General features: G+C 38.6%; 1 protein-coding gene across 24 annotated transcripts in view; it reads left to right on the top strand.

The window, feature by feature from the left end:
- Window positions 1-255: 255 nt before the first annotated feature.
- LOC139951711 (nephrin-like) overlaps window positions 256-11,237 on the top strand; it is a 91,809-nt gene continuing 80,827 nt past the window's right edge. For all 24 annotated transcript variants that reach the window (XR_011787828.1, XR_011787827.1, XM_071950759.1 and 21 more), the window contains exon 1: window positions 256-469. Coding sequence is in view for 22 of the 24 variants with exons in the window: in XM_071950759.1 (XP_071806860.1) it covers window positions 427-469 (43 nt within the window). In the remaining 2 variants the exon portion in view is untranslated. The remainder of the gene's footprint in view (window positions 470-11,237) is intronic.

The following is an 11,237-nucleotide window of genomic DNA, read 5'->3' as shown; positions in this document are numbered from 1 at the left end:
AGTTGAATATGCTTTTAATTCAGTGAAAACTTTTTGGGGTCTGACCAACCGGATTGTTCCGTGCACTTTCGGACTGGCACCGACACACCCGTGATGAGCAAGATAGATCCCAAGTTTGTTGATCGCGTGAAAGTGAATAATGTTGGGGTTAATCCACAAGAGGGCGCTGTTCCAGGGCCTACCACACTCACACTCTGCATGCAGCGCTACACACCACCACATACATAATAATGCCAACAGCTAGCATGACTCGGACAGACAGCAAGACTCTGACATGATAGAGTAGTGCGCGGCTTTCTTTTACTGACAATGTCTGAGCATGGTCTGAGAGAATCCACACCTAACTTTGTACTACACGACCCATTAAACAGCATGACTGATGTAATCTACTGCTCTTCAATTTTGTAAAGCTAAATAAAATCTAAAATGTATATTTTGGTGGCTTTATTGGTACTTTCTCTCCATAACGGTAAGTGTTCAGTGTTTTTCGTTAGTTTGACATGTTTGCATATAATCATGATACTGATATTGTATTGTGATCATGTGATTTAAACTTGTATTTTGTGCATAATTTGTGTCCATGTATTTTTGTATTGTTTGTAATGTGCAAACATGGAGCATAGAGCAAGGAACAGAAGGAGTTACAACTCCAGTCTTAATCCCCTAAGCTCAAATTAATCCGATTAGTGCTGCATCCACCTCCAATGGAAACACTATGGATGTGAACCGCAGCGCCTGTAAAAGGCTGTACACATTCCGACCGCAGCGAGCTCTTTGTACCCAATGTGTGTTACCGCCTTTCGCTGCCAGCGTTGGTATCACGTCGTTTTCCATTCATAATTATTGGAGTGGTAAAGTAGCAGTAGCAACACACAAGTTCAACGCGTGCGCAGTAAACAATCATAAATGTCACCTACGTTGCATGCGCACAATACTACATTAGAAACTGTAGACTTTGAGCTTTTGACTGAATTTTGAAGCAAACAAATCGGCCTTTCCTGTGATGAATTATGACATTTGACAGGTTTTGCTGATCGGGAAAATTATGAAATATGTGGTATTGATTGTTTTATCATGAAAAGAATGTCGGTGGTCTCCGGCCGTTGAAAACGAATTGAGATTGTTTGCAAACGCTTTTCCTAGCGGGGATATGCATTTGAACGGTAGACACAATTAGACACAAACTGAAAAAGGGGAATATAAAAGGTTTATTTCCTTTTATTTTATACAATTTCGCGTAGGATATTTTTGGTTGAAGGCAGTGGACACTATTGGTAATTACTCAAAATAATTATTAGCATTAAGCCTCACTTGGTAAAGAGTAATGGGGAGAGGTTGGCAGTATAAAACATTGTGAGAAACGGCTCCCTCTGAAGTGGCGTAGTTTTAGAGACAGAAGTAATTTTCCACAAATTTGATTTTGAGACCTCAAGTTTAGAACTTGAGGTCTGAAAATCAACCATCTTAACGCACACATCTTCGTGTGACATAGGGTTTTTTCTTCTTTCATTATTATCTCGCAACTTTGATGACCGATTGAGCTCAAATTTTCACAGGTTAGTTATTTTATGCATATGTTGAGATACACCAACTGTGAAGGCCAGTCTTTGACAATTACCAATAGTGTCCACTGTCTTTAAGAAGATTGAGAGAGCCGTAATTAATCAACTGATTTTGTGTTTGTTTATAAGAATACTACAAAGAGGTAATTCCTATTGCATTTTTGTTTGCCAAAATCATTGAAATGTCATTTTTCATAGCTAAAACAATCCTTGCCGTAATGTCGTTGGTTGAAAAGGACGCTTGAACGCAATGCAATCTGTGTATTTTTCTGTGGCTAACTGGGTAGCTAGTTCTTTATACTTCGCTCATTAGGAAATGCGCCCACAGATGTTTCTGCTGATTAGCGCTGGTCGTTATACGCCCGGGGTAACACACATGGAACCTTTGAAGACGACTAGTTGTAACTCCTTCTGTTCCTTGCTCTATGCATGGAGGAACCCACAGTTACTGCTGGTTGGTCATGTTGGTATTTATTTGTAAAGAACAATATTTTCCACTATCTTCAGTTCAGAGTTCAGTCCCCTTTCCTCCCTGTGAGTAAACTTTGAGGGCAATTCCATGGTTAGTTTCGTTACCTTACACTTTTAGCTGCCATTATGACACGCACAACATCCTGACCGACTGTCAACATTAACAACTATGAACTAGACATTGAGAGTTTGTGAACAAACTCAAGGTGTACGGTTAAAGCCATTGAACCCTTTCGGTACAGAAAAAAATATAAAAGTTCACAGATTTACAAATAATTGACAGGGTTTACAGAAGGTAATGGTGAAAGACTTCTCTTGAAATATTAGTCCATGAAATGCTTTACTTTTTGAGAAAACAGTAAAACAATATAAATTCTCGTTAGCGAGAATTACGGATTGATTTTAAACACATGTCATGACACGTCGAAACGCGCGAAAACAATAGTGGGTTTTCCCGTTTATTTTCTCCCGACTCCGATGACCGATTCAGCCTAAATTTTCACAGGTTTGTTATTTTATATATAAGTTGTGATACACGAAGTGTGGGACTTGGACAATACTGTTTACCGAAAGTGTATAATGGCTTTAAAAGCCTGATGGAAAAAAAAAATTACACCTTGCTTTGTTCTCAAGATTTGTAATAAATGATCAAAATTGCAAAAATTGTCAAAACAACATGATGACGTCATCATGCTGGCATTTCGATTTCAAGAAGTTTATGTCCTTGACTAAGTAACAATACACAAAGTTTCACCTCAGTTTAACCTTTGGTATGGCAGACAAACGGCTTTGAAAAGTGCACCTTTAAAGCAATACCTCGTGACTTATGATGACGTCATCAAGCTAAGACTCCACAGATATGGTGCTAACAAAGAAGATTATGTTAATACAAATTTTGAAACAATTGTAAGAACTCTGACACAAACATCTAGTAAAAGTGTATTTTTATATGTTTTTAATCTGCCGCTAGAGGGCGCACTAATATTTGGTGACGGCATCGGTACAATTTTTTAAACCAGACCTTTGCCAGACTTGTAATATGTGATCGTGAACCATCAAAAGGTGTACATTTCAACCTAAAATCCATTAAATAGCGCCTTTTCATAGCATTTTACAGTCACTTGTGGCTTTAGCCAGATCAAAATGTCAAGAAAAGGTCTCCAACATCCATTTTTGTTAAGTTCGTAAAGCTCTTTCATAATGTATAGATTGTCAAAATAGCTTTAAAACTATATGTGTATTCGGAAATATGAACTTATGAAATATTGACGACTGTAGAAGAGACTAACTAACAGTAAGGGACATGTGCGTTTTAATTGCCGTGAACGAAGACTATTCTACGTGAAGCTTTTTCCCGCTCTATGGATGATCACTGGAGCGTGACTCTGCTGCACCGCTAATACACTACGCGTTGTGTGTAGGCCTACGTGTAAAATGTTTATGCACATACCAACGTAGTTCTTTAGACATGATATTTGAAATTTTCAACCTCTCTTTTGAGCCAGAAGACAAAATCAAAATGGGGTCTAGTCTGTGAGGTGTTTATGGAGTTTTAATGACAATTCCGATGATGTATTGATTGTAAGAATCCCTCAAGAATGTAGATCAAAAGTTATGATTTTTTGAAATAATAAACTTTGAATTTTCATAACTCAAGAACAAATGATGTCATCATGACGTAACTTCAACGGTTTCTTCTCCTAATGAACATCTAACTATGTAGACAGTTTCAAGTTCATACGATCTTTGGAAAGATGTTTCTGTTAGCGGACAAGGGACGTACAGAAGAAGAAGAAGAAGTATCAGCTAGACATTGAGAGTTTGTGAACAAACTCTAGGTGTTCGGTTTCCGGGAGTAAAAAGCCTGGTGTAAAAAACAAATATTGCAACTTGCTTCGTCTCAAGATTTGTAACAAACAACAAATGTCGAAACAACACAAAGTTAATGTCCTTGACTAACAATACACCAAGTTTCACCTCAGTCGAACTTTTGGTTTGGCATACACACAGCTTTGAAAAGTGCACCTTTAAAGCAATGATGACGTCATCAAGCTAAGACTCCACATATAAGTTGCTATTATGAGGGAGATTATGTTTATATAACAATTTTGAAACAATTATCAAAAACCCTACCACAGACATAGTAGAAGTATATTTTGAGATGTTTTTAATCTGCCGCTAGAGGGCGCTCTTACATTTGGTGACATATTCGGTGTTATTTTTTTAAACAAGACCTTTGCCAGAGTTGTATTCTGTAATGGTAAAGCATCAAAAGGTGTATGAATCAACCCAAAAGCCATTACATGACGCCTTTTCAAAGTATATTACAGGTACTGCCGGTTTAGACAGGTCAAAAGGTCACGAGAAGGTCACCAACATATCCGTTTTTGTAAAGTATGGAAAGCCCTTCAATATGATGTATAGATTGTCAAAATAGCTTCTGTGGTTGAGGAAATATGAACTTATGAAATATTGACGACTGTACAGAACAGACTAAGTAATCGTAAGGGAACTGTATGTTGAAAACGCCTTGAACGAAGACTATTATACGCGAAGCATTGCGCTCTATGGATGAGCACTGAAGCGTGACTCAACACGTGTTGTACGTGTAAAATCTTTACGCACAACCAATTGTGGAATATTTCAACCTCAATTTTGAACCGGAAGACAAGGTCAAAATGGGGTCATGTCTGTGAGGCATTTACGGAGTTTTTAATGGCGGTTCCGATGATGTATTGATTGTAAGAATCCATCATGTAGATCAAGAGTTATAATTTTTTGAAATAATAAACTTTGAATTTTCACAACTCAAGAACGGATGACGTCATCATGACGTAACTTCAATGGTTTCTTGTCCTAATAAATATCTAACTATGTGTGAAGTTTCAAGTTCATACGATCTTTGGAAAGATGTTTCTGTTAGCAGACAAGGGACGTACAGAAGAAGAAGAACAAGTATCAATAAAAAAAAAATTAAAAAACGAACAAAAACTAGATATAGTGTTTGTAGAAACAAACACTAGGTGTTCGGCTATTGTTGGTTGTTAATAGCTCGTTAATAGCTCGTTGAAAACCAAACAGTTTTCTCGATGTGTAATAATTTTTTGGTAAAGCATCAAAAAGTGTACATTTCAACTTAAAAGCCTTTAAATAATGCCTTTTCAAAGCATTTACTGGCACATCCGGTTAAAAAAGGTCGTAAGGTCAAGAGAAGGTCACCAACATGCCCATTTTTGTGAAGTACATAAGGCCCTTTCATATGATGTATAGATTGTCAAAATAGCTTTTGTGGTTGAGGAAATGTGAACTGATGAATAATGACGACTGGAGGAAAGACTAACTAACCGGAAGGGAAATGTTTGTTGAAAACGCCTTGAAAACAGACTATGACTAAGCTTGGGCGATATCAATTTATTTTATTCACGATATATCGCCGACAATATATCGCGATATTCGATATAATCGCGATTAATTAAATTTGACATCAGTCTTCAAACTCCCAGTGAAAGTTGTAGATGAGACAGTCATAGCATAAGAGAGGTGTTCTAATGACCTATTCTTCTGGTTTTACTCCAAACCTATGGGGTGCAAGATGTCTCAGCTAGGAAATACATCGCGATTTTGCGATATTTTATCGATATCGCGATTTATCGCGATATATCGATATTTCGATTAAAACCAAATCGTTCCGATATTGAAATCGTTTCCAAATTAGTATCGCGATATTCGATAATATCGTGATATCGCCCAAGCTTGACTATGACGTAAATCTCTTTCATACGAAGTATAGATTGTCAAAATAGCTTTTGCGGTTGAGGACGTAGGAACTTATGCATAATGACGACTGGAGAAGAGACAAACTAACCGGAAGGGAAATGTTTGTTGAAAACGCCTTGAAAACAGACTTGTAACGCCTTGTAAAGCCCTTTCATAATATAATGTATAGTGAATCGATGAAAAGAATAATTGTTAATAGCTCGTCAAAAGGCAAAGAAATCAAAATGAAAACGGATTACTTTTATACATTTCAATTTTTTATTTCTACCACCATATTCAACGGGAACTATAAACAACATGCATACAACAAATATTCACAAGAAAAAGCCAAGCTGAGAATGTTTTTGCTCGTGATAGGATTTTTCAAAACAATAAACTTTCGTTAAACAGATTTTCTAAACTTTTGACGTCATAGCTAAGTTCTTATCAAGAGAGATTTGATTGTAAGTACATGTACATGTAAAAATTGCAGACGAAAGCAAAATAATATTAATTTGTTCACGTCATTATCAGTAAATTTAAAAGATGGGTCAAACTTTGTTTCATACAGTGCGAACTTGTCGGAAGTCCAGATACTTTACACCGCTCACCAGATTTTGTTCAAATCATCTTCAGAATTGAAGGGGTCAATAGTCATAAATCATACAGAGCAATATGTTTTTCGACTTCCTTTTTATCATCTTCTCTGCATGCAGATCTCGAAACTGCCCTTCAGGGTTACTCACAAGTACAAAACATGTACATTGTATCACGTTCAATGAAGCTTATAGTATATAAATTTTCAAAATAAGCCATGCCATTGTTAACTTTAGACTAGTGAAAGAGGCACTTGTTTTAAATCAAAATGTAAAACGAAGACAAATCGAGGAAATGGCAAACCTAAGCCCCTCGTTAATTTTGACTTAGGCGCCTTGTCAAAACCTCCCGAGCATTCCTCCGCTGACAGTCCGCGGACTGGACAGCAAACACCGCCGTTGCTAAGGACCTCGGACAGTCCGCGGAAGAACGGCCATGTGCGTTGAAGCGCGGTGAAGTTAATGAGCTATCCATGCCGGGCGCTATTGTTAGTATAACAAAAGGTCTCATGAATAAACAAGTTGTATTTTCAGGTCATGAATATCAGCGGCTTGGACGCGGACCGGCCGTGCTCTCCCAGAATAATACATTTTCAACTCATGAATACCAGGTTCTGGAAGTGGACAGGCCGCACCAACAAAACAATTACACCATAAAGGTTGGGTGTGCCAGCCAACCCTCCAGCGCATAAGATAATCGCGCACTTCATGAATCAGGGAACGATTTCGCCTGTATCGCATCGCAATTTGCGATGCAATTTGGATGATTTGCTTTGCAATTCTAGAAAGTGCACCGCAAATGCAACATTTATGGCATGCCTGATACAAAAATATTGATTTTTTATTTGAAACCATTCACATTTTAATAAACTTTCCTGCAAGAAAAACGATGCTAAATTGATAAGAAATCACCGCCGACGACTATATTTTTTTCCGTGATGTTGAATACTTTTACACATCGCTCTGGCAGTAGCACAAAATCGACCAATGAAAACATTTGTTACACACTATATGGAAATTCAACAGCCAATAGAAACACGTGTCTCTAAGACTGTGGCTTTCTCCCCCTCATACATTGGACGAACCATATTATTGCTAAAAATATGATTGGTATAATTAAAGGCAATTTTCAGTTATGCTACTAATTTGCATCATACACGTCCCGTCTTCCCCTATGACAAATATATCATTGCCTTGTTCCAAGATATTCCGGACAATAAACACAACCCGTTCCCATCTTCCCTTATTAAACAGCAAATTCCCAAATGTATCGCATCCCGGCCCAGCAGTGTCCGTATAACTTGTTCAAATACCGCCGTTTCACGTAAATAAACTCATTCCTGTCTTGTCCCGTCCCATAACCAAATGTCCTGTAAATAAACACATTCCCGTTCCATTTTCCCATATGATAACTATACATGTATATTAGGTAGTTTTATGCTAATCATGATCGCTGCATAAGATAATATAACTGTTAAATTGTCCCCTGTCACTGTTACTCTGACGCCCACTTGGAACGGAGCTTGCACATAGCCTGAAACTTTTGTCAGTCGAAGCCGGGAATAAAGAAAACCATTTCTAGAATTCAATTGTTTTGGGCATGTAGGCCCAACCAAGATTGGAGGAAATGGCTTGTTACACATCCACCCTCACTTTGCTTTTCAATAAGCAAAGGTAAAACCATTGTTAACCACCATTGTTCCTCCGCGGTTCCGCCGGTCAGCTCATAAGCTGGACCTTACAATGGCCGACCGGTCGCTCCATGTTTATTGACATGTAAAGGAGCCGTCGTGGCCGTGGACCTGCCCGGTTGCTACGGGTTCTTTTGTTACAAAAATCTGCGGACTCCCGCAGAATGCACGCGGAATGGAATGGCTTGGAGGTTTTGACAAGGCGCCTTAAAGGTAAGGTACACTATTGGTAATTGTCAAAGACCAGTGTTCTCACTTCCACATATATGCATAAAATAACAAACCTGTGAAAATTTGAGCTCAATTGGTCATTGGAGTTGGGAGAAAATGATGAAAGAAAAAACACCCTTGTTGGACGAATCGGTGTGCTTTCAGATAGGAATAAAAGACTTCTAGCTAGAAGTCTTTTACTATTTTAGTGAGACAGCTTTCTCAAAAACTACGTTACTTCAGAGGGAGTCATTTCCCACAATACTATCAACAGCTCTCTAATGCTAGTTACCAAGTCAGTTTTTAAGTTAATATTTGTTTTGAGTAATGACCAACGTGTACCTTCCCTTTAAAACATATAATGAGTTTAAAAGCAATATTTCTACCTGTGGCTGTAGGTTGTATCATGGAAATAAGGAATGCAACACAGCGAGTGGAAATCTGTCACTGGATCAAAAACCATTCCGCTGAATTTTTCATAATTTGCTGTATTCTGAAGAGGCAAAAATAACAAGAAAGTTAAACAAAGTATCTCAAGGAAAATCAATTCAAGCTGAAACTGTTAAAAATAAAGTCTTTAAATTTATTATGATAGATAAATCAGTTAAACAGCTGTTTGAGGGGGCTAGTAAAAAAAATCAAAGTTAGAAGTTGACACAAGGAAAAGTTAGTGGAAAATGCAAGTATACTGTGTTGAAATGAACAACTTATAAACGAAACAAAAGGAAAACGTCACCGCAGGCTTAGCCTTGCTCAAGGCAGCCGAATTATTCACTCCGAAAAAAGACCGCCGCTGTATAAAAACCCACCCGTATTCACTGTGCGTAAAACCCACCCGTATTCACTGTGCGTAACATTGCACGACACGATGCCCCCGCACACTATCCGCAAGCGCAGGCCGTTAGGCCGACAGCCTTGTAGGATCTGTGTTGAAGCCACTGACCTCATTACTATAATAAGCGAAGAGTTCCCACGGTCAGCTCATTACCATAATGCCCGCGAAAGACGAGACATGTTTACCTCACACACCACCACCACGGACACATGATAGGGTCCAAAGGTCGTGATAAGGGAAGTGCGTGATTGGACGTCAAAATGAATAATTCATTTGCCTCACATCCTGTGTTGTCTGATAGGTCTGACGAGTGATATACATATTCATGAGCTGCATACTAGCATATCCTAGAGCCCCCCCAATTTCGTCCACTATTGGAATTTTTTCAATACAACACATTAAAACAGGAAGATACAGACCCGACAAGGCTGTCGGCCTGACGGCCTCCGCATGCGGTTAGTGGTGTATGAGTGCGATGACTTGTGTGAACAGTATTCGTGCGATGTGACAGTATGTATACGGGTGGGTCATTCGGTGTGATCGCACACACCATGCACAGGGTATACGGCGGGTGGGTTTACAGCTGCGTCTTTTCGGAGCGAATAATGCGACTGCCTTGAGCAAGGCTACCGCAGGCTTTTTTTAAACACGCTTAATTGTCATAAAACATGACTGACATAAAACTTAAAACAGGCTGACCATCATTTCTTACAAGTCACACAGTTTTACCTCACCGTTTGACAGCCAATGGTCACCACAAAAACATCACCACATTCACTAATTAATAATAAAGGATAGTCTTTATAACACTCGTTTTGATAGCATTGATTTTCACACAAAGCTTACCATTATCACCGTGTAGACTGCCGTTAATTCGGTCCAAAGCACCCTTCACTTTTGGGGACTGGTTGATCAATGTTACGTCTCTGCTTCTCTGTGTTTGATCAAAACACGACCATGCCGTCTTTTTCTGCTTGTATTTTCTCACGTAATTAGAAATCTTACGAACCACTGAAGTAGGTGGCCATCTCAGCGTACCTTTGTCTTCAATTCCACCTTCACCATTATGCCATCAGAAGTGCAAAAAGGAAACAATTTGACGCCGAAAATTCAGTGGCATTCGTTTCCGTTGCGTAAGTTCAGCCACTGATCATCGGTACAGCGTAAAACTTGGCATCGCGCCAATTCAGTGAATAATACGCACGGAGTCATAACAACAGCATAAACAGACAACATTCTCATTACTGTTTCATTCGTGCTGTATGTAGGCACATCCAACAGGCGTCGGCTATAGAGTTTTGAACATGAAGTGAAGGTCAAAGTGGGGTCATGTCTGTGAAGCATTCAAAGCTCTTTGTCAGACCTTTCCGATGATGTATTGAAAGTTATGATTTTTTGAAATAATAAACTTTGAATTAGTGTATCTCGTCAACTGATGACGTCATCGTGACGTAACAACTCTTGCATCATCTACTGGTTATTGTCTACCTGTGTGCAAAGTTTCAACTTAATGCAAGCTTCGCAACTATGCTTTTTTTTTTGCGGACAATCGACGTGGAGAAGAATAAGAAAAAGAAAAAGAAAAAAAAAAAAAAAACGAACAAAATCAATGAGTTGTTCGAGCTGTTGCCCGAACACCTAATAAGAGGTGTTCCGGGCTGTTGGCCCGAACACCTAATTATCAAAAACTCTACCACAGACATAGTAGAAGTATATTTTGAGATGTTTTTAATCTGTCTCTAGAGGGCGCTCTTACATTTGGTGACGTAATTGGTATTATTTTTTAAAACCAGACCTTTGCCAGAGTTGTATTCTGTAATGGTAAAGCATCAAGAGGTGTATATGTATCAACCCAAAAGCCATTACATGACGCCTTTTCAAAGTATATTACAGGTACTGCCAGTTTAGACTGGTCAAAAGGTCATGAGAAGGTCACCAACATATCTGTTTTTGTAAAGTACGTAAAGCCCTTCAATATGATGTATAGATTGTCAAAATAGCTTCTGTGGTTGAGGAAATATTAACTAATTATGAAATATTGACGACTGTACAGAACAGACTTAGTAATCGTAAGGGACCTAAACCTAAAACTATTAAAATAAGGCTCATTTTTGTT

This window comes from Asterias amurensis, chromosome 19, assembly GCF_032118995.1.
Source record: "Asterias amurensis chromosome 19, ASM3211899v1".
Classification (NCBI taxonomy): Eukaryota; Metazoa; Echinodermata; class Asteroidea; order Forcipulatida; family Asteriidae; genus Asterias; species Asterias amurensis.
The sequence above is the reverse complement of the archived record's forward strand: the minus strand, read 5'-3'. Positions and strand labels throughout refer to the sequence as shown.